Genomic DNA, 24023 nt, shown 5'->3' with positions numbered 1-24023 from the left:
ATTTCCTACAACGTGGAATGTATCCCCCGCATTATACGAGAGTCTACTGTACTTATTTAAACTATTATTGTAAAATATGATTAAAAATATGTTTTACAAAAATAAATGGTTATAAGGATTAATAAAATTTAACTTTTATTCAGATACATTTATTACAAGATTTTGTACAAAGCATTGGACCATTTTTAAGTATAATTGTTAAATGTATCACAATAAGAAGAAAAATATTTGTTTACAAATTTTTATAAATCCATGAAAATACTTTTGAATAAAAAGATCAGATTTAGCATAGAATTTTAATACATCTGTTTCAAGGATATAATTCTTAAGAATAAAAAGCTGAATCTAATTTAGCATACATTTTTTACATCATTTTCTCCATCAATATTTTAAATGCCTTAAATTTAAAAATATATTTGATTCTAAAAAAGAATATATATATATATATATTTTATGTATATAATATAAATAGCAGCGTAATGTACAGAAAAATGAGTACAATCCTAATTACTGTGGCAGGTTTATATTTCATTTGTATACTGGAAGTAAATTCACTTGTTTTATCATTGAAGATATTGCTACTTTAATTCCTTGTGCTAATTGTTCAACCGAAAAAGGTTGATCCACTGGAGGAACATGAATAAATGCTGTGGCAGGACTTACATTTAGTGAAGTGTAATATATAAATTCACATAAATACCTGAAATATAAATAAAAATAATAAATAGAGCAACATTAAATCTTAAATTCATTTAAATTTAATGCATATTTACACATTTAATAAAATTTATGGAATTTTTAAAAATTGTAAATATTCCTTTAAAACAGCAAACTGATTTGTTTCTAAACATTTATTAATAATTCCAAATTTATTAAAAAATATAGTATTATAATATTACCAAGCATATATATTGTACATTTAAATGTGTTAACAAATAAAGAAAAAAGTTAATTAGAACTTTTTAATTTAAAAAGCTTTGGATGTCTTTTGGATGTTATCATTATTTGAATGTCAGTTTTGTTTGGAACATCACGTAGCTACAGACAAAACCCTAAAAGGCTTTGAATGTCTTGGAATGCAACAGCTTGTTCTAAATAAACTATTTAAACCTGATAGGTGCCACTTAAGCAGCCAAAAGATTTGTTTGAACTAGTAAACTATGTGCTAGAAGTAATGCAAAAGTACTTTTTGATATGTTCAAATTTAAAAAAATATTTTCCATCATCAAGAAAACATTCTGGATGAAATATTTCATCGTTGGAATCAATTGCTGAAAATAAAATAGTGTTTTACAAAACATACTGGTGAAGATTACTGACTATTTCTTAACTTAAATATCTGTGGCCGTCAGCCATATTTTAGTTATATATATATATAGTTCATAAGTTCTGTATTTCGTTTCTATTTTCTTCTCTCATTCCTACTTTCGTACATCCTTCCCATTGTCTCAAAGTGACTCATATGTGAACCATTCCCGCTCAAGGGGGAGGGTTGCCCTTTCCAAGAACCAAGTGTCGAACAAAGGAGGAGATTAAGACTTCCTCGAAATTTGGGATATGGACAAAGAAAGTACAGGCCCAAGGCAGCGTAGGAAAAAGAAAGGAGACACTTTTTTGGCTGGACATCGGAGGATACAGATGTAGTAAGTAGTGCTCCAGACTGAGAAAGAAAGGGGACTACGAATTGAGAGAGAACCTACCGAGACCAGAGAGGAAAGGAGGCTATGAAAATCTCTAAGGCATCAAGAGAGCCAAAGAATCTAGGCATAGAGCTATTGGAGGAGTAGAGCGAGACTACTACGATTTGTGTGAGCGTAAAAATCATCAAGGACGTTAACTACACGACTTGGGCCCGGGTACTTCCTATCTGCCTTTTTTCTACTTTTCTTAGTCTATCCATTTCTTTTCCTTGTTAGTTCTAAGATAGTTATAAGGTTAGTTGTAAATTAGTTATTAAGTCCCCCCTTTTTATCTTCATGTTTGTTTGTGTTATGCGCACGTTGTATATATGTGAAGTAACAGGAAGTGACCTGCCTTCCCCCCTGTAAAGTTATAGAAGTAACTATATCGAGTTGGGATCCGTGTATTAAAAGAACTGCATTTGGAAGAAATAAAAGGAGTATTCATTGTGTAATTTTTCTCTCCGTGTTGTTAATTGAAACAGTTACTTGCAGACTCACAAATATTTCCTTCCGAACTACCACATATCCTTATATAAGAGTACTGTATTTATTTTATTTTGGTCATAACATTTCTTTCATGAATAAAAGAAAAAAGGCTATATCTTCCACTTGATTTTTCTCATATAAAATACATGCATAACATTGTTGTTAATAAACAATTTACACATACAAAGGTATTTTCATGAAGAATAAATCATCATAAAATCATATATATTTTGTTTTCTTTTTACTACTAGTGCATTTACTATTTTAACAAATTTTTCACATCTCCCAAGAGGCAATTTGTTATATAGAGGTTCCAGTATAATTCTTGTTTGTTTATTCAATTTTTTAATTGTAAATCAGACAGATTTTTATTTATAAGCAACTAGCTGACCCGGCCACGCGTTGTTGTGGCTCAAAATGTATCTATTATAAATAAGTAACACTTCCCCCGTGAGGGGAATTTCAAAAAATCCCTTTTTAGTGTATATTCTGTTGACGTCACCTATTAAAACGCAATTAAAAACGCAAAAAACCGCATGTAAAATAGTATAAATAGAAGCCGAGTTCTTCACAGTAAGCCTTAATCCTGTCCCTTTCCCCGCTGGGGAATATCGAAAAATCCCTTTTCAGTGTATATTCTGTTGACGTAACCTATTAAAACGCAATTAAAAGCGCAAAAAACCGCATGTAAAATAGTATAAATAGAAGCCGAGTTCTTCACGGTAAGCCTTAATCCTGTCCCTTTCCCCGCTGGGGAATATCGAAAAATCCCTTTTCAGTGTATATTCTGTTGACGTAACCTATTAAAACGCAATTAAAAACGCAAAAAACCGCATGTAAAATAGAATAAATAGAAGCCCAGTTCTTCACAGTAAGCCTTAATCCTGTTTCTCTCCCCGCTAGGGAATATCGAAAAATCCCTTTTTAGTGTATATTCTGTTGACGTAACCTATTAAAACGCAATTAAAAACGCAAAAAACCGCATGTAAAATAGAATAAATAGAAGCCGAGTTCATCACAGTAAGCCTTAATCCTGTCCCTCTCCCCGCTAGGGAATATCGAAAAATCCCTTTTTAGTGTATATTCTGTTGACGTAACCTATTAAAACGCAATTAAAAACGCATGTAAAATAGAATAAATTGAAGCCGAGTTCTTCACAGTAGGCCTTAATCCTGTCCTCTCCCCCGCAAGGAAATATCGAAAAATCCCTTTTTAGTGTATATTCTGTTGACGTAACCTATTAAAACGCAATTAAAAACGCAAAAAACCGCATGTAAAATAGAATAAATAGAAGCCGAGTTCTTCACAGTAAGCCTTAATCCTGTCCCTCTCCCCGCTAGGGAATATCGAAAAATCCCTTTTTAGTGTATATTCTGTTGACGTAACCTATTAAAATGCAATTAAAGACACAAAAAAATCGCATGTAAAATAGTATAAATAGAAGCGGAGTTCTTCACTGTAAACCTTAATCCCGTTTATCTCCCCCCAGTAGGGGGAGTTTCGACATGTATATTATATAAAAACACGTGCGTATTCGAATGCAACGTTGTGTCAAAATTTCAAAGGAATCGGTAGGAACAAACAAACGTTGTATTTTATTTATATAGATAGGTAGAAAATGATCTGCTTTAGTCCATTCTCACAGAAAAGCATAATGCCTCACAGAAAAGCAAACTTAGGTCGTCGGAAGTTAGCGCCATCTGTTGGACATAAAAGTCTTAATCCATATATAAATATATTTTTGAAAGGGGGGAAATGGTGATCTTCACATATGCCACAAACCTTCGCGGGAGTGTATTAAACAACTTCCCAAAGTTTCATGGCAATCGGATAAATGGTGTGGTAATGCATGAAGGACAAACACACACACACACACAGACATACATTCGTTTTTATATATATAGATTTGCAAAGCAGAAAAATATCAAAATAATTTGACAAAACTGGAGAAGTAACCAAATGAAAGATGCAGTAGATCTCGTATAACTCCAGAAACAGAAATGCAGTGACAATTTTCAAAAGGAACCAGATGTGGGAAATCCTACTTTTCACACATTATAACAATTATTATTTAAACACCCAGAAAAAAATTCATTTTATTTGCATATTATTGGCACATTAATTTTACTTTCCCATCTCTGTTATATATAACAGAGGGAAAGTATGATGATGAATCAAAAAACTGACTCCTCCCAAGATTTTTACAGTTTTGGATTCAGAGGACCTTGAAACATCAAGAAATACAAAAAATTTGGGGTTTATTTTTCTATATGTATGGATGTTAGTGTATGTGGGTGCATAATTTTGTTTATCCTCTTTGAAACTTAATAACTTGTATCTTTTGTCAAAATTTTCTGAAATTTTGCAGGGAGGTTGGTTTATTAGGGGGATTGATGCTATTAAATTTTAATGGGTAAAGGTCAATGGGATGGAGAAATAGAGGAGGGGTCATGTCATATCTTGAGTAGGTTGAACTTAATAACAATTTTGTTTGTTGTTAGCACTTATAATTTTTTTTTGTAAAGATCAGCTGTGTCATTCACAGATTCAAACTGTGTTATGTTTCTCTGCGAGGGACCTGCTTCTCCTAACGATTCTCCTTCCATGTTGAAATCAAAGTTTTCTAATCACATATACAGTCTTTTAAGTAAATTCACACTTTAGATGAAAACATAAAAGTTTTCATCTAAAGTGTTTTATGATAATATGTAGAAATACAAAAATCACTAATGTAATTTTGTTTTCAATAAACACAGAAAACAAAATCTCTTATTACAGAACCATCTGGAAGCACACAAAACACAACAGTATGACAGGAACACATGTCTGTAGACCTGTTGATGAGTCAATCAAAGGAGCCCTGAGAGGTGTTCAGGTTGGTTTGTAAAAGAATTTGAATTTGACATAAAGGAGGGGAGGACAGATGGGAAAAATACACAAAAAATACATATTTTTTAAGTGAAAGATTTCAAATACAAATGCATTAGAAATAATATAAAGACAATACTTCAGGGAATTTAGCCTAATCCCCTAGTTCATTCTCAGCAAGCCACTGTCCAGCAGTATATTTAATTAACCAAAAACGTTTTGACGTACTTCCATAGACCTTCCTCAGTTGGAACATTAAACTTAAATGAGAAAAGAACAAAAAGAACATTCAAGGAACACATTAAATGCAATGGAAATAATTTAAATTAAAACAAATGGGAAGAGTGATCTAAATCAATAGAACATTTGTACAATTCAAATACAAGGGATATAAAAAATAAATAAATACATATTATAACTGAAACTTAAAAACATAAATGGTATAAAAATAAAATAACAATAAACAATTATTGGAGGACCAATGGCATGTGGTGACATTTAATGAAAGCTGTGCCGGCCCTGGATAGAATTATTGGAAGCATTATGTGATATTTGGTGTATAGCATCCACAAGCTAAACCACGTGAGGTTGGCACTATGTAAAGCACATGCGCGTGTGGCTGTCGGCCATGATAATATACAGTCAAACCTGTTTTTATGCGGGGGATAGGGACCGCATTAAAAAAACGCATAAAAAAAATCGCACGAAACTTCACGAGTGGCTATAAAAAATAGTTTTCGCAACACAATTAAAAAAATATTTTTTTTTATGCGGTCAATAGGGACCGCATAAAAGAAGTCTCACATAGAAAATAACTCAAAACCGTACGAAATAGAATTTATTGACAACAGATGTCAGCACTTGTCTGCATCGTCTGGTCTATCGTCTGTTTTACATATTTTTGTCCAGGTGGTGTTTTGTTGACTTTAAAAAGTAAATTATTTCATTTTTCGCATATTCATGCAATAATATTACTATAATAAGTGCATTTATGCTATAATAAGTTTAATTAGCTATAATAAGTCAACGTGAGACATGACGAATCGCACGAGACTAGTCGCCAACTATACCGCACAAATAAAAAATCGCACAAAAAAAACCGCACAAATTAAAAATTCGCATTAAAAAAATCGCACATAAAAAGAGCGCATAAAAACAGGTTTGACTGTATTTGTATTTTTAATTTTAGCTAGTCTTAGCCTTTTCTTTGTTTCTTTGTCTTCTCTTTTCCTAAAACGGGTATACTATAGATTACTCCCTATGGAATTTCGTGTGTTTGGGTATATATTTGAACTCAGGGGACCGAGACGAGTTCAACGATACTCTACTTTTGGACCGGAGACGAAAAATAAAAAAGTTATCATACTTTTTTCCGGCGATCGCGCGATGATAGGGAGTCGCGTCGCTCTCCGCTAAGTCGGCCTCGCTATCGCGATCGGGAGTCCCGTCGCTTGCCGTTAAAATTGCCTTTAGTAGACGTTTCCCCTCTTTTTTTACTTTGTTCAAGAACTACCGTGAATCGATCACTAGTTTAGCACATGGCGGCGTGTGGTGGCGCCCATACGAGAGGTCAGTTGGGCCGCCATGTTTGCTGCCATAAGTAACATTAACCGAAATGGCGATCGCGCGATGATTGGAAGTCGCGTCGCTCTCTCCGCTCTCGTATCGCGTGTTTAACGCTCCGGGAGATGACCGTAGTCCGACGTCACGGTTTGCAGACTTTACCGCAAGATGGCAATACTAGCAACTACGGTGCTGTCTGCACGAGAGCATTAAAAAAGTACGGTAACTTAAAAAGTGTGATAACTTTTTTATTTTTCGTCTCCGGTCCAAAAATAGGGTACCGTTGAACTCGTCTCGGTCCCCTGAGTTCAAATATATAATCAAAGTCCTGAAATTCCATAGGGAGTAATCTATAGTACACCCCCTAAAACTTTCCAACGACCATTATTGCCTTGGGGTGGGATTAGCGGTTCTAAGAATCGGAAAACAGAACAATAGATAGTGTGGCCGGAAGAATAACGGCCAAGAGTTAGCACTTTTGGACTAGGCACGGAGGAGATCGGATGTGTGAGAAGGAACTCTGAAAGAAGTTTTGGTAGAGAGGGCAGAAGTTCGAGGTCGTCCAGCAAGGGACCGAGTTAGAGAGTTTGAAGTAAAGAGAGAACCTCGATAAGCGATATAGAAGAGAGGATCCGAAAGACGGAAGCCACCATAACAGAACCAAGGTCCTACCCAAAGTGCATATCGTCCTGATATAGAGAAAACCCCGGGTGAAGCAACTTTTCATTTCTTATTTCTTCCTACTATCCTATCTTCCTCATTATATTCCTTAGTATTAAGTTAGATTTAAGTTAGAATTAAATTAGATTAGTTACACTCTTGCTAAAAATTAATTGTCACACGGTCGGGAAGGAGTCACCTTCGTGCTTTGTGAAAATCGCACCAGATTGTAATATATCACGTAACCAGTTGAGATTCCTTGTATAACCTTTTTGTTCAGAGTGAAATAAAGGGACTGTGAATATTATTATAATTGTCGTAGAGTCCTTTCTGTACCTTTCGTTCGCGGATCGTACTGTACCACTTACGAGAACACCACATGCGAATGCCTGTAATCTGGCTGCTTTACACCATTCAAATAATTTCGCCATGGAAGCTGTCCTGTATTCAACAATACAGCACTTTTATTGAGAATATGCATATATGAATTTATATTTGAATATACAATAGCAATCTTATCATTTTTTTCACATGTAGTATAGAAATTTGTAGTAAGATACATAATGCAGTTATAATAAAATATTAATTTTAATTAATTCAAAGTATATTAAAATATGAAAATAATCAAACAATATGTATTTATATTCTAGAAAATACAAGGAAAGCAGTGCCTCCACAGCTTCCATGGGCAGCATGCGACTGCGTTGAAGCCCAAGCTGAAGCTCATTTATAGATTTCCATGCTGTTGATAACATGTCAGCATTCCTATGATTGATACAAAAGTGTTTTCCATAAGCTTTAAAGATATCTAATAATTCCAAGAACTTAATAGAGTTAGGACTCCTGGTAGGCCTAATGATCTTAGCCTCATCCCAATTTATCTGTACAACCTACTGGGAGGCATAAATTGCTAAGACGATGGTGTTGAAGTTTTTTCAATGGCATATTTGTGTTCCTTAGTTCTTTGTGTTAGAGTGTGTCCAGTAGTGCTCACATATGCATTAGTCCTCAATTGAAATAGCATAAACACCCGAGGAGTTGGTGTAAGTAGGGAGATCCTTGTCATTATGTCTAATTCCAAAAATCATCAGATTATGCTTTATTTAGAATGTGCTTCCCATTCTTTTTAATTTAAATTATTTCTGTTGTGTTTAATATGTTTTTTGAATATTCTTTTTGTTCTTCTTTCTTTTAAGTTAGGTGTTCCAACTGAAAAAGGCTTACGGAAATAAGCTGAAAACACTTTTGGTTGATTAAATATATTGCTGGAGTTATACAAGATGTACTGCTTCTTTCAATTATATGAATATCTGAGATATGTTGTTTATCACACTGTCTTTCAAAAACAGACAAATTTGCATCAACAGACTACAAAGATGATTGGTTATTACTAATATATACATTTGAGTGCATGTTTAACAGTTGTTAGTATATAAACTTATTAAAGATGACAAGTTAACAGATAGTCAAATGACTGAGGCAGTATTCCAATTGGCATGACACATTATCAGAATTTGTGTAAGTTGCCGATATATGGAGGCAATTAGTTAATTGCACGTCAGGAAAAACTCAGGGACCGATCGTACGTGGGTGGTGGCGGCAGAGGCAAAAGATGACAAGTGTCTTACAATAACCGTTTATTTTAACATCAAAGCAAACTTACAAAGTACAATACGAGTTGCGATCTAGATTGTCTGCGGCAGAAGGAGCTCCGGATGACAGCGATCGGGGAGTGCTGTCGGAGTCATCGTTGAAGCCCCGGGGCAGTCAGGCAGAAGAGTCCAAGGGGTCGGCGACGGATGTCGGTGAAGGAGTAGGTGGCGGTTTGGAGTCCCGTCGTTCACTTCCTGGTAGAAAGCTCCGTTGTCTTCCCTTCCGACCTTGATTCAGGGGTTTTTATATGATTTTCCCTCGAATCTTCCCCTCTTGATTGGTCTTGGGTCCCTTTTTCCTTTTCTCGATTGGTCAGTCTACTGTTTCTAAGCAAGACAAAAACCAAGTTTGGCTGGGGACGGCGCCCGAACGTTGACAGCTACTCACATAATTTACACTGTTTGCCCCCCTCTCTCGGACATCTGGCTGAACCGATCAGCCAAACGTTCTGTGGCCGGCCCCCTTTCGAGACGGTCCCGGGCTCACATGGTCTAACAGGTGTCCTTGACCATATGTCTCTCTTCTTTCTCCCCTCTTTGTTAATTGTTTACATCCCGACTCTTGTATATGAGCACCGCGATATCCCCTTCGTCGTTTATTACTGCGTTGTGTTTGTTTTAGAAGAAATGCTTTACATCGGTCGGGTTTGTAGCCCGATGCGCGTTCTCGCTCTGATTGACTTTCCGAAATTTCCCGATGTAGCAATCTTGTAAACAATCGAATTCCCGGCACAATTTTAGGATCTTTACATTTGCAAAACCTGTCCTAAAAATTGTAATGTTTATTATGTTTCTTCAAAAAGTCAATCACTACCTTTAATTTTCATAGAATAAATACAAGATGGAGAATGAAAACAAAGTCTCAGTTTAGTTCAAGTCTAGCACTAGTATATTGTGTGGAATGAGTGAATCACATCAGTTAAATGAACATTGGTGTCCTATATTGTGCAAATTCACACACAACACAGGAAGTGAAGGACAACACCAGTCACACAATCACGACCATCAATGTCATTACTGTATTATTCTGTTTCTACTAAACTACAGATGGGATATTTTTCGTGCACTATTCTGTATTTAAAATCAGCTATTTATAATAATTGAAGTTATTTTATGTAAACAATTTACTATTATATAATCAAACATTTGATTCAACAAGATCAACAACAGACTTATTATATACTAGTCTATGTTTATTCAATAATTAAACTTAGAAACACATAAAAGACCAAAGCACTTTTTGTGAAAAAAATTGTATATAAAATATTGTTTTATATATATTGTAAAATAAGGGAGATTGTAAAAAAATAGAAGTTTTTAATGATGATGTGTGTCAGTTAAAATAGTTGTAGAATTAAGAACATCTGAGGAAGGCAACATTATTGTTTGCTGTGAAAATGCTTACTGGTTTTTTATACGTTGCTAAGTCTGTTATTGGTTGTATTTGAACCAAATGTTTAATTGATTATGCAAAATACAGACAAAAGGCATTTAATATTTATGAATATATATCATACTACATAAATTTCATATTTTTTTCTGTTTTCTAAAATTTACTGTAGTGGCTTAAATAGAGCAACTAAATTATTTTTGCAAATATGAGCAATCAATTTCCTAGATAGTGATCTGTCTAAAATGAGAGAGAATGAGATATAATTTATCATATATTTCTCTAAAATAAAGAATTCTTCAGCTGAAATGAATGACATTTTAAAAATTATATTTGAAATAAGATAAATTTTTATTCATACCTTCCTGCATCATTTGACACCACAGCTGGAATCTGCAATCCTGAAGAATTAACATCATGACTAACTTGATACATGTCAATTTTAGTTTGTAAACATTTAGAACCACATTTCACACAACAATTTGATGGTGGAAGATTTCCAGTTACATCTGGTGATTCATATCCATTATTATGTGCTAACTGTTCTAACACAAGTGTTTTTGCTGAGCTGGAGACTCCACAATGTACCACCATCTAAATAATTATAAAATATTATATTGAATATAAATAAAAAATTTAAGAAATAAAAACAAAATATTAAAAACTAAAACTAAAAACTAAATATTTACATGTTTAAGTTTTATTAAAATATATTTTGAGATTTTTACATACCATATTTTCTCAATTCTAAGACACACCATGCATTTAAATTCAAATCTTAAGATATGTTTTTGAAGGAAAACATTTTTAAATGATCAATTTTATTAAGGTTTGTTAGAAAAACAATACAAATGCCATGAAAGAGGTAATGTTTGGCAACTCTACTGCCATGTTGTTCTGATACTACATTAAAATAAATAACTGTTAACTTTAATTTTGTATAATAGTGCCATCTTCAAAACATTCTAAATTTTAGAAAGTTACAGCAAAGCTCATTTGAACTGACATTGATGTTAAGCAGTATAACTGGAAATGCCTGTTGTTGCTGCATAATACACTTATGATCTATTAGCAATGACTGTTGACTTATTTTTGACTATGAATGTAAGACCCTGTAAATTATAAGACATCTATATTTTAGAAAAGTAAAAATGAGGGGAGCAGTGTCTTTAAATTGAAAAAAATAAGGTATTTATTCTGTACATTAATATAAGATGCCAAAAAACTCTCTTAATATACTATTTTTTGGGGGTTTTTCCTTTTTTACATATAAATAACAAAAGTTACAAAGCAATATTAATCAAAATCAGTAATAATTTTTTCTAAATAGAAAATATTTTATCTAGAGTAAAAACTTAACAATTCTAACATTTTAGCACTTTTGGACATTAATCATATCTGTCATCAGAAACAATTCTGTTACTATAGAACAGTGTTTTTCTACCTTTTCTATCTCATGGAACACTTGAACCTACAATTAAATTTTTGTGACAAAAATTTCCTAAGAATAAATCACGTGATTTAAAGTTGTGTTTGTAAACATCCTATTGTCACATTACTTGCCATTTAATTTAATTCTTTGTCTATATTTTTGTGAATTAAATAAAACAACATTGTTTTTCTTTAATATAGCAGCAGATTATTACAACAATAATGATGCACTCAGAACCAATTACGGCGTGATAAAAAACATCAAAAAAACGAACATTTTTGAACCCCTTCTGGGCTCTGCATCAGGACTCAAACTGTATAAATGTGGAAATATTTATAAATTTTGACCACTAAAGCTTCTAATTCAATAGCTAGAACATCAACTGCAGTTTGAAGGCAGTTGTGCACTGCAACCAATGCCAACAATATTTCTTCCTAGTTCCTTCTTCAATTTACTGTAAATATTGTTTTCTCCTCTACATTTAACACCCCTAAAATTAGTGTAAGAAGTACAATGCAAAAGGAAAAACACGTACACATGTTGAACAATTAAAATGAATTTAATTTTGCATTGGATATAAATATTACAAATTTTTTATAGATTCCCGCTGTTCCTTTACATGCTTCCGGTGATCCTCAGTGTTCGTATTATAACAGTAATCCATGTAGTTAAGTCCTGTTACAACTGCTGCCCGACAATAATACTTAACTTAACTAACGCACGCGAATTTTAATCGGACTTAAAACTAATAGAAAAGGGATAGAAGGAAAAAGAGAAGTAAGAAGGATTATAGGACAGATGGGTACCCAATTTCTCGGCGAAGATTTGATGCAGATCCTCGTACATTCTCCTCTTTAAAAAAAAAAAAACCTTTTCTTAGGGTTTGCATCCAGATCTGTTGATTGGATTCTCTTCTTGATCTTCTCCTTAAGGCCTTCTTCCACCACGCTCACCAATTTCTAACTCACGAGGTTCACTGCCACATGTCTTTCTCCTTTCGTGTCCAGCCAAAGAATGTCCACTGGAATGTCTCTTTTTCCCTCCAGCCTTGTCACAGTCTATTGTTTCTCCCCTATCTCCTGGTGGGCTACAGGTAAGTCCGAGTTCTCGGAAGTTCGAGACAAAGGAACAAAGAAAATTGGAAGGAAGGATAAATTTATAGAAATGGAATATAAATTAAACTAAAAAACTATACAGAATAAAAAGGCATAGAGCCACATTAGTACTGCAATTACCTCCACAAAATCTAATAATTTTTTTTGCTATATTATGAGTTTTATAACTGACATTAAATGGTTTGTCAGTATTTCTGCACTTTCACTGGAAACCGATTGAAACTCTAAAAGTAACTTTTACATCACAATCTGGTACAAAATACCTCACAACAATTGGCACAGTTTTAATTTCTTTCCTGTTGGAAGAATCTACTGATACCGTCACAAAAATTTGTTTTACCGTATTAGCCCGGATATAACGCGATATTTTTCGACCATTTATTTTCCGTTAAAAAATCGACTCGCGCTAAATTCGGGGTTTAAGTAATGGAATGTAATATAAACAAGGACATTTTCCTACAGAGATTGAAACGCGACTGAACGTCAGACCTAGCTCGACCGACCACTTCAAAACAACCATGTGATCTAGTTAGTAGGCCTGCGCTTTTGTTTGCATAGCGCTACTATAGTAAGGCTATGTCTCCGCTTGTTCGAAGTTCATTAGTCACGTGATTTTTCGACCGCCTTTTAGTCACGTGGGCTCTCACAGACGCCATTTTTTATCTTAAAATTGTGAAATTTTTGGCTTCGCTCGAAAAATTATTATTACATCTTTCTTTTCTTTATTTTCTCTACTTTTAAACAATGTAAAATATTTCTATATTGACAAAAATGCTTTATTTGTGTCGAATTTAATGTAATTTGATACGTAAAACGCAAAAAATAAACATATCAAATTTCAACTCGCTGTAATTTATCTCATGTTTCACCGATTGCCATCGGGTTTGTTTGTAAATGGGGAAGAAATATGACTCATTCAAGTTAAGTCAGTAGAAATTTCGTACTACTGCGAGAAAATTTGTCAATAGACCCGCTTTACCCCCTAACGCGAAAGTCAATAAACGCTAATTGTTTTATAACCCTATTTTCAAATGCTTTTTTCTGAGTTGTAAATCGACCAATTGACTAAGTTTTTATTTTGTTTTACTCAGAAAAATGTTGTGTTTAAGATTTAACAGATATTTTCTTTACATTTTTACACATGAATTTTATTTTTAATTTTTTATGTGATATAGTCGTGTGTTAGGCTTAACTCGATCATTGACATGAATGTAACCTGTGTTATTAGCTATAAATACCTAAATAAATGCTTATCTGATTGAATTTTACTTTCTTTGAATTCTTTTATGAGTATTATTTTTTTTTCTAAATATCTTTATGAAAATTTTGGATTCGCGTTAAATTCGGGGTTGCGTTATATTCGAGCTAATACGGTATTTAAATCTTCACAAAGTTGCTGAAACAACAATGGCTCAATTAACAATGACAGCTTCACATTTTGTTCTGGCTAGTCTAAACTTTGTTTCAAAGAGCTTCGAAATCAATTTAGATAAACAATCAGCTGACTTAAAGCTGAGATTGTGAATACTATAGCAAAATGAAATGCAAAAGTTGCTTCTTTAGCTGCTATTAAAAATTCTTTGTCACTTAAATCGAGACCTTTAAAATATGACAATATATTTGAGGAATTCCTTCCAATGTTATTAGACTTGACTTAACTTTTGCACATTTCAAGTGATTTTGTAATGTCCGAACATCCACCATGAGTTACTGAAGATTTTGAAAAGCACAGTTCACATTTCATTTTGTCAATACAATCACAAACTTTTTCAAAAACTGATAATCTTTTTTTAATTCATTAGTAAACACAGTTTATTTTCGGCATTTTGGAGATTAAATTAATTTAATGTACAGTACAAAATAATTGCAAATGCTGACTAGCAATTTGAACTTACCTAAGATAGGACATGTGAATCAATGATGTGTCCAGTATAAGTTTCAGTGTTACCAACTCTAATTGAAACAAAATATCTAAAAAATGAAATAAAAACATCTGGATCTCATAGGCTAAATGCTATTATAAATTCTGTGAAAAAATATCTGGATGAAAAAGTAAAACATCTAAATTCATTGAAGGTGGCCTACAGAAAGATAAAGGACACTGCTAATGTAAAGAGAGAGAGACAATATCCCTTGTATAAGGAGAATCTTCAAAGAGATCCGAAAAAGATCGACAAGAAATGATTTAGAGTGGTTCCCCACCAGAAGAGCGTCAATACCAAACGGAGAACCTGAGTATTCTTTATAACCTCCTCTATCATACTAAAACTTCTTGCTATTCTTCCTTTCCTTTTTAGTTTATAATTTAGTGTAAGTTAGTCATAAGATTACAAGTCTGTCTTTTCTTATTTGTCAGAGCACATCTTTTGTTCTGTATTTGCTCGATTCCTTGCCCCAGTTTGGGATATTGTATAACATTAAGAGTTGGAATCCGAAAAAATCCTGTATATTGCCAATCACATGAAAAAAATAAATAATTGTTGTTATTTTTTTTTGTGTACTGCCTCTCGTGGACTATTGTACACTTGTGTGACTATCACAATTCAAATGTATTTTTAAAAATTTAACATTTTAACAATGGAACGTCCAAACATTTTACATTTCAATTTAAAACAAAAATATTAGCTAAATTAACAAATAAATAATAATAATAATAAAATAAAATATATTAAATATTTTATATATAAAATAAAAAATTAAAGCATAAAACATTTTTAAAAAATTCTGTAAATGATTGTCAGATTTCTTACATAAACATTTGGAAAAATTAAACAACTTACAGCAGGTTTATACTTTTTCCATAATTCTGGAATAATTTTTGTTACAGTTTCATATTCAACTGGAATTTCTTTGATTATTAAATTTACTCCATCTATACCAACTTTTGCAAGCTCCCGTACAGCTATCCAACTAGAATTAACTTCTATGTCTCTAAATGGACCAAATCCTAAAATATAAAATAAGAATTTAATTAATAAATTTAAACAAGTAAATTTAATTACTCAAGTATTTGCATATAAATATAATATACAAACAATCAGGTTTGAACTGGAAACTATTTAATGACAGAATTCAACAAACTCAATAAGTATATTCTCTGAAATGTGCAGAAGTGATTTCTGCAAGAAGGGGAAAAAAATCACCATCAGGAAGAATGGGTAATGCAAGTAAAGAATGTCTAAAACTGCAATTATAAAACAAACCAGAAATTTAAATATTTTAAAACAGGATCAATAAATTTTATTGTGCTTTTGAATTTACACAAAATATTATCATGTCATAATGCTAAAATTAATTGAAGACACAATCAGAGCTGTTTGAAGTATTCTTCATTCTGATATTCAAAACGATGCATTTGACAGTACGCTTAACAGTAGAATTCAAAGTTTCAAAGTTTGTGAGTGTTTTGTTAAAGTCGTGAAAACAATAAGTGACAAAAAGTCTTACCTTAACAAAAAACAGTAGTTTAATATGCCAAAATGTACAAAGGTCCTCATGAGGCTCAAGCTATCAGCCACTTTCAGTGAGACAATACTTGGCTTCATGAAGGCACAGACACTGGCACATGCACTTAAAACTAAGCATATGACAAATTTACTGCAAACCTAATCCTAATAATGTATTACCAATGATCGCCTTAAAGATCAGGCTATAATTTGGCTAATTAAATGATTAATATAAAGTAATTTGTCACCAGAGTGAGGCATTAGGTGCCATCTCTTAACTAAATTAATAATTATAATTTTTAATAAATTAATAAATAATTTTAGAACATTCTGGAATAAAAAACTGGCCCAGGGCAGGGCTTGAACTTGCAACATCTGCTTCCAGAAGTATATATTAATTTAGATATAACCTTACTGGTTAAACAAGGCACTGGCTAGGGACAACTATGTCCACAGCCTAAGAACATCTCCACAATGGCACTCAGCCAGCTAACGCATTACCTAGCGAAGTATGTATATATATATATATATATATATATATATATCAGGGGTGGGCAAGCAAGAGTTCAGTGGGAGCCAAAATGTAGGTTTTGCAAAATTCATGGGAGCTGCAGTTATGTACTGCCATGGCGGATAGTATGGTAAGGCACGCAATTTTAATATATAATATAAATATAATATAAAACAAATATTGAATTTTTTAATAAACATATTTTCACAAAATTATAAAAATAAGATTGTCAAAATAATAATAAAAAACAGAAATTAACACTTTCAGCAAGAGCTGCATGTAACTCAAAACAAGCCACATTTGCCCATGTCTGATATATATATTAATAATAATAATAATAATAATATATATACTGTATATAAATAATAAACATCACTAAGCCCAATAATTATATAATGAATTACCAACGATTGCCTTAAAGGTCGGGCTATAATTTATATAGGCTATATAGGCTAATCCTAGTAAGGGGCTAATCTTAGGGTTTCTCAAACGGAAGTCCCGGTTGTTTCTTTAACCCAGGAAATATCCCAGGAAATTTTTCTTATCCTGGGAAATCCTGCAAATTTCTTAAAGATTCATTTTTTTTCTTATTTTGTATTAAGGTTGAGGAAATTTTGCAAATAGAAAGTATAATTAACTCATAAACTGTCAGAATACATTTGTATTTATTAATTTTAAACCTACTTATTAGTTTTTTTAATTTTTACTCATTATGGCACGTCACAAATGATCAATAATCAACACATAGCTTATTTGTGGCAGGACTCTCAAAATTCTTTACCTGTAATATCTGTAATAATTGTGCTTATGTTGTCTTAATTTTTAACCAAGCCCAGTAGCTTCAATAACTGCGTAAAGCCAAGTTGTGCAAATTGGGCCAGGATACAAACGAGTATAAAGTCTGCAAGTATGAAGTTTTTCTTCATAACCTGATTATTAAAGACAAACGAACTGTTGAATTATTTGGCTATGATGTTTCTATTAAAGCAGTCGAAGTAGACAAATCAAGAATACTAGAGAACAAAAGAAGTACTGCAATAAATCTTGAAAATGAACTAGAAATCTTTTAGGATACAAGTGAAAAACACATAATATTTGTCTTCTCTTAAATGCATTAAACACGATTCCAACCACATCAACTAAATCAGAAAAGGCATTCTCTGTAGCAAGACCTTCTCATTACTAAAATAAGAATTAGATTGAGTGATCGGAGTACTGTATTGACCATCTTTGCTTTTTAAAATCTTATAAAAATTTACAATATTTTGTATTATATTTTATTTAAAAAACGAAAATTACCTTTTAAGTTAGAAGTTTGATCTAAGTTTTTTTTAAATTATTTTTAACTCAATTCAAAGCATTTTGTTGTTGTTGGGGTGTATGCAGTTTCCAGCAAACTTTAATAAATTTTTTCTATTTGTGAAAATGTTTACGTAATTCAAAGGTAATTTTTAATATATATCTTACACAGCGTTATTAATATGATTTTGGAGGTTGTGGAACGTATTAAATTACTTTAAAAGATGAAAAAAAAATTATATCATTTGATTTCGTAATAATTTGTATATCTTAAAAATAATTAATTTTGTCCCAGGATTTCCCGGGATCCTGGGAAACAGTTCACTTTTATCCTGGAATCCCGGGACAAGCAAAAGACCGGGAAATGAGAAACCCTACTAGTAACTAACAACGATACAATTAAAAATATGCATGACACAACAAATTTTCTAAATACAAAATTAAGGAGACACAAAATAACTTCTCAACAGCAGGGGTGAAATACACTTGGCTCTTAAGTATATCACCTTCCAAATGTTTCTTGCTGGACCTCTTTGTCTGGACTCGTTCAACAGGCCAATCTCCATTCACTCCCCCTTCAACAAATTATCAGGATCATCTTCAAAACTCCTCTATGTCTTCTTCCTCAAGCTCCACTTCTGTTCTGGTCTTGTCTCAGCAAAAAGTGAGATTTCTTGCTTCAATATCCCCCAGGCTGCCTTCGTCGTACTCTTCAGACCAGTTTCTCTCAACAGGAGTCCACCTCAACTTCGTACAATAAGAGCTGGTCTTGACAAGTGTACAAAAATTGGATAAAACAAGGGATAAAGAGGTTGGTTGAGGAGACAAAGAAAACAATATGGTGGACCACCACATTCGATTGCAAACTTGAGGAAATGGAGGCTTTTGAAATTAATTGGAATTTGGTAAAGGACAAGAAAAAGCGGAAGAAAGTAATCTGCAGCAGTAATCCCACATAAGTGGACTAATAAGCTGAAGAAGAAGAAGTTAATCAATCAATCAAATCGTATACTAATAATAAGGTTAAATTCCTGTTATAGGATGAATATAATTGTTACATTAATTATTTCACAGTATTTTAACATGAGAGTATTTTTACTATCAAAAAATAACCAATATAAATTTATATAATTGGATTACACAATAGTAAATACTGAGAAATGCAATGCTTAATAGTAAAACACTCCACAAATACCTTAAAAATTGAATTAACCACTTTAATTTCTAACATTTTCAGCCACATTTAACCAACCTTCTTCAGGATAAATTTACAAGACAAATGATGGTTGCATTCAAATAAAACAAAAAATTTTTCATTTTATTTGAATGCAACCATTGTCATTTTTTAAGTTTATCCTGAAAAAGGTTGGTTAAATATGGCCAAAAATATTAGAAATTAAAGTGATTAATGCAATTTTTAAGGTTTTTGTGGAATATTTTATTACACAATAGCATTTTTTTATTACATGAAAGTGATTTTTATTCCTTATTTCCATGTTAATCAAATTTTTTATCAGAAATGAATTATGATAATTAGTTTTGGATTAATTATGAACAAAATGAATTAACCAATAAATCAAATTTATAGCAGATATACAATCAAAATTTTAATCTGCTTTACCTAAAACTCTCAATTTGAAATTAAATAAAGATTATCAAAATTATAATCCATAAAATGCTTAGATTTAAGTTTCCCCTCTGAAAAGCAACAACACTTTCTAATAAAGTTTTCTTTCTTTCTGTTTTTATTCTTCTATCTGCAATTTTGAAATTGCAGATTTATACATTCCCATTGTTGTCCAATGTCAAGTAGATGAAACTCAAGAACAGATATGAAAGCCTAGGGGCCAGAGGCCCTGATTAACTATATATGAATTTCTGGTCTGAACTAGAAGTCATGTGGTTTCAATTCAAAATTTTCTCAAGAATGAAGTTAGATAGAGACTAACATGACTCGATTGTTATCAGCAGAAGTATGATGTACAGGGGCAAAACACTATAAAATTCAGACCAAATATGAAAAGCTTAGGGGCCAGAGATCCCAATTAACTATATTCAAACTTCTGGCCTGAACCAGAAGTCATGAGATTTTTTTAGTTTAAAGATGATTAAAAATTGCAGCCTGGCATTGTGACAATGTCACAATAAATAATTGCTTCTTTAATATAAAATACTGTATAGTATAATTTTTATAAAGGAAGAAGTTTTGACAAAGAAAATCTTACAGATAAACACATTATGAAGAAAATGTTTTGAATAAAAAATTCTTATTCAAAACATTTTTTATTTGCTTTCTTATTTTGAGTTATTACTATTTGTAATAAAATTAGTTTTGTAAACAAATTCATTAGTTTATCTGTAATTTCAACTTTCATTTTCTTTCATTTTAATATTTTATATGATTAATTTTACAAAATTATTTCTTACCTGTTATTATGATATTTGGTTGATTTACATCAAACTTTGAATTCAATTCTATATCTGAAAATAAAATTCTTGTCAAAAGACAGGAAGTTTAAAATTCTATAATTACTTTAAAATCTTTTCAAAAATATATGAAATAAAATTTTTAGAGTTGCAATGTATTAATAAAGTATTGGTAATCAGAAAATAAAGATATACAGTATTATTATAGTCTGTGCTCTTCCTAAAAATATTACTGCCAGTATATATATGTTGCCTAAAAATAAACTTCTGTCTTAGAAAAAATGTAATAACTAAAAAACAGTGTTTAATACTACTAAATTATTTATTTATTTTTTCTTTCTAAATGTATAAATTTATATTGATACTATAGTATTTTCCAAAATTTTCTCTGTCTGCACTTTCCAATTTCTTATTTCTTTGTTTAGATTTAATGTCAGTTGCTAAATGATATCCTTTTAGTAACCACACTTTTGTCTTTCTCTTTCAAAATATTATCTTTGAAACAGAAAGACAAAGATGTACCTCATTTCTTGACAAGAACATAATAGGGACAGACAATTGTCAGAAGAGTATTGTCTGTTTATTGAAAGATTGCCTCCAATGAAAGCAGGAGTAACCACCCCATTTGCTTTTTATGTCAGATTCCATCAGCCCTCTGCATTCATTGTAGCTAATAGTATAGCCCAGTTTGTTTTGTTTGTTATCACACCAGTCACCAAACTTTCCATCTAAACATATAGAATCTTTTTACTAAGCAAGTGCCAGTACTATGTACCAGCTACTAACACTTTACTAATAATATTTTATCATAGTTGACTCTATCAAGGTATCAGCACTCTAGATATAGCAACCACAATCTTTTGTGTCTGACAAACTGAGACATAAGCTATATAAATTTCTCACTGAAGCTTCATGGACTATCTCTAGCATAAATGAAACATTTCTAAGCCAGGCTTTGGAGCCAGAGATAGTTAGAACATCCAATTTTAGATGGAGCCCAGAACTGTATACACTTTAAAAAAGTGTTAGCTCCAGTTCTGTGTTTTCTTTTATTTAGGCTTAGAAAAATTTTGTGAATCTAGCTAAAAAAATTCTCTAACTTATATTTCTGACATACTACCAAGGATACATTACTGACATATCCTGTGTATTTTTTCCAGAATTAAACAAAATTAATTTATGTAAACTGCAATCAATAATATAGTATGGACAAAATTTTAGCAGCTTTTAAATAATAATTAAATTGTTACAATGCTAATTTTGTTTATATGTTAAGAACTATTATAACCTTTCTAATATAAGCTGGCAATTGTAAAAATAGACTGAACAACTTTTCAATCAGGTGAATGCATAGTGATGGTAAATAACTGATGAATAATAGTAATTAGTTAATTGTTTATTGTTATCTCATCCTCTTTTCAATGATTTCCTTCTCTTTAATTATAGTTTGCTACATTAACAATGCTAAAATAACATTGTTATATGAAATCAAATGATCTATTTCTATTGTTTATATAAAATTTACATTAAGCAATAAAAACAAATTAAATATAAATTAATGAAGTAAAATGGTTTGAATAATATGCTTGAACAATTGTACTTAAAAATTAAATGTTTGGAACCAAAGCCAAAGCCAGAAAACTCTTTTGGAGTGGAACTTGAGTTGAAGCCATGACAGGGCCCCCTTTTCCAAAGCTCTGCTTCTAAGTGCTCTCAATCAAAGCAGCACCTGAACAAGAGCCAACTCTCTTGTCATTCATATTAAGTACCTTATTCTACAATACTACAGCTTTTTATTAATTTTATTTTAGTGAATTTGAAATATATTTATCAGATTTTCTTTCCGACAAAAAAGGTAAACTTTCTCATAACCCCTATTCATGACAGTGACTAAAACTGAATTTGATAAGTTACTACAATTCTTAAAATAAAAAATATATGTTTGAAAACTGTCAAATTCCTTTTTTAATTTAGGACATATTATCTAATTTGTCAAATTATTTCTCTAATTTTTTTTACAGAAATATAATTGTTCTGAAACATTTCCAGGCTTACAATAAATACTTTAAAATAAATTCTTTGCAATCATCAAAAGTTTATTAGCTAATACTTTGCCAAATTTCTATATAAGCAATAATTTATTTACAGCCCTGGATATTTTTACACGTAACAGATTTATTATAAACTTAATATATCTGTTATAAATATTATCTGACAGAAAATATAAGCATTTATTTATATTACTTAAAATAAAAATTTCTGAAAAATTACATATTGCAGAAATTTATTCCTTTTTACTAAATAACCAGAAACTTTGCTAAAATGAATAGATACAATATAAATTCCATAAACAAGTATGGTAATTATGATTTAACTATATAAGTTTTAAAACATTGCTTCACTGCAGATCCATTCCATGTCTTAATATATTTTTATTTTATTTTTCTTGGAGTATTTTCAAAGTTTTTTCCAATGAAAAACTGGAAAGTAAACATTCATAAGGGGGAAAAAATTTAAGTGTTTCTATTTATGTATTTATTGAAGGAAATCAAACACTGAAAATGATTGGTCCAATTTTGACTATTAATAGTCAAAATTGGACCAATCATTTTTCTAAAAATAGCAATCGATTACTATAATATCGATCGTCCTTCGTTTAGTCCATTACTTTTATCTCTTAAACTTTTGCAATAATCATCGTACGATTAATTAATATTAACAGATCATTTATAAAATTTTAAATATGACATAGATTATTAAATGTGATAATTATATTAAAAAATACTTTCTTACCATTTTCACAATCCATATTACAATTTATACGATAATTGCAGATCAGATGCGGTCCATAGAGACGTTAATACATCAATGTGCGGGAGAAATACACGCGTTGAACTTTGAATATCATGTGTTATTTTCGTGGGAAAAAAGAAAGAAAAAAAATAATGTGACGAATCTCTTAAACGTCATTGATATTAATCGCAACGTTAATAACTTATATAAATGATTAATTTTAATATTTTTTTATGTTATAAAATGTTTATAATCGTAGTCTTTTAATAGAAAATTATTATTAATATATATTTTTATTATTATTGAAATTACATAAAATTGTTATTAGCGACATCTGCAGGCACAAGCTTTAATTAAATAAATATATTAAAAAATTAGTATTAAAGAAATGTACAGCACGTAAAAATATCAACGATTTGTCTTCTTCGTACAACTAAGAGAATAATTATTTGTTTGAATGCTTGATTATTCGCCTTACATACTGTACTGTACATATTAACTCAAACTTGTCAAACTAGAATTACTAATAACCCGAACGTTGCCCTCTTATATACAGTGTTATTTAAGGAATAGCTGTTTAAAACGATAAATGTTCGTTTTGAATTTCGCGTCTATGCATAATTTTTGCTCATAATACAAATATACAGTATGTGCCGTTGGTGAAGTATCGTCAATGACATGTAAATACGCTGCCACTTC

At 31.4% G+C, this 24023-nt stretch overlaps 1 protein-coding gene across 1 annotated transcript; it reads right to left on the bottom strand.

The window, feature by feature from the left end:
* Positions 1-449: 449 nt before the first annotated feature.
* On the bottom strand, positions 450-23534 carry LOC136969256 (pyroglutamyl-peptidase 1). Its single transcript, XM_067263348.1, has 5 exons — positions 23325-23534; positions 20532-20585; positions 15629-15795; positions 10663-10895; positions 450-700 (listed from the first exon to the last, which is right to left on the bottom strand). The coding sequence occupies exons 1-5, from the start codon at positions 23338-23340 to the stop codon at positions 529-531; spliced, it is 642 nt and encodes a 213-aa protein (XP_067119449.1). The 5' UTR covers positions 23341-23534; the 3' UTR covers positions 450-528.
* Between the last annotated feature and the right edge of the window lie 489 nt (positions 23535-24023).

The sequence above is a fragment of the Centruroides vittatus genome, unplaced genomic scaffold, assembly GCF_030686945.1.
Source record: "Centruroides vittatus isolate TY-2023 unplaced genomic scaffold, ASM3068694v2 contig_1773, whole genome shotgun sequence".
Classification (NCBI taxonomy): domain Eukaryota; kingdom Metazoa; phylum Arthropoda; class Arachnida; order Scorpiones; family Buthidae; genus Centruroides; species Centruroides vittatus.
Note: the sequence above shows the minus strand (reverse complement) of the source record. Positions and strands in the feature narration are given on the sequence as shown.

What these genes read in the sequence shown, in the direction of transcription:
- LOC136969256 (XM_067263348.1), bottom strand. An exon ending in ACCAAATATCATAATAACAG is followed by an intron (nt 15,796 to 20,531) that starts GTAAGAAATAAT and finishes TTTATATTTTAG; the next exon opens with GATTTGGTCCATTTAGAGAC. An exon ending in GTGTCAAATGATGCAGGAAG is followed by an intron (nt 701 to 10,662) that starts GTATGAATAAAA and finishes TTTATATTTCAG; the next exon opens with GTATTTATGTGAATTTATAT.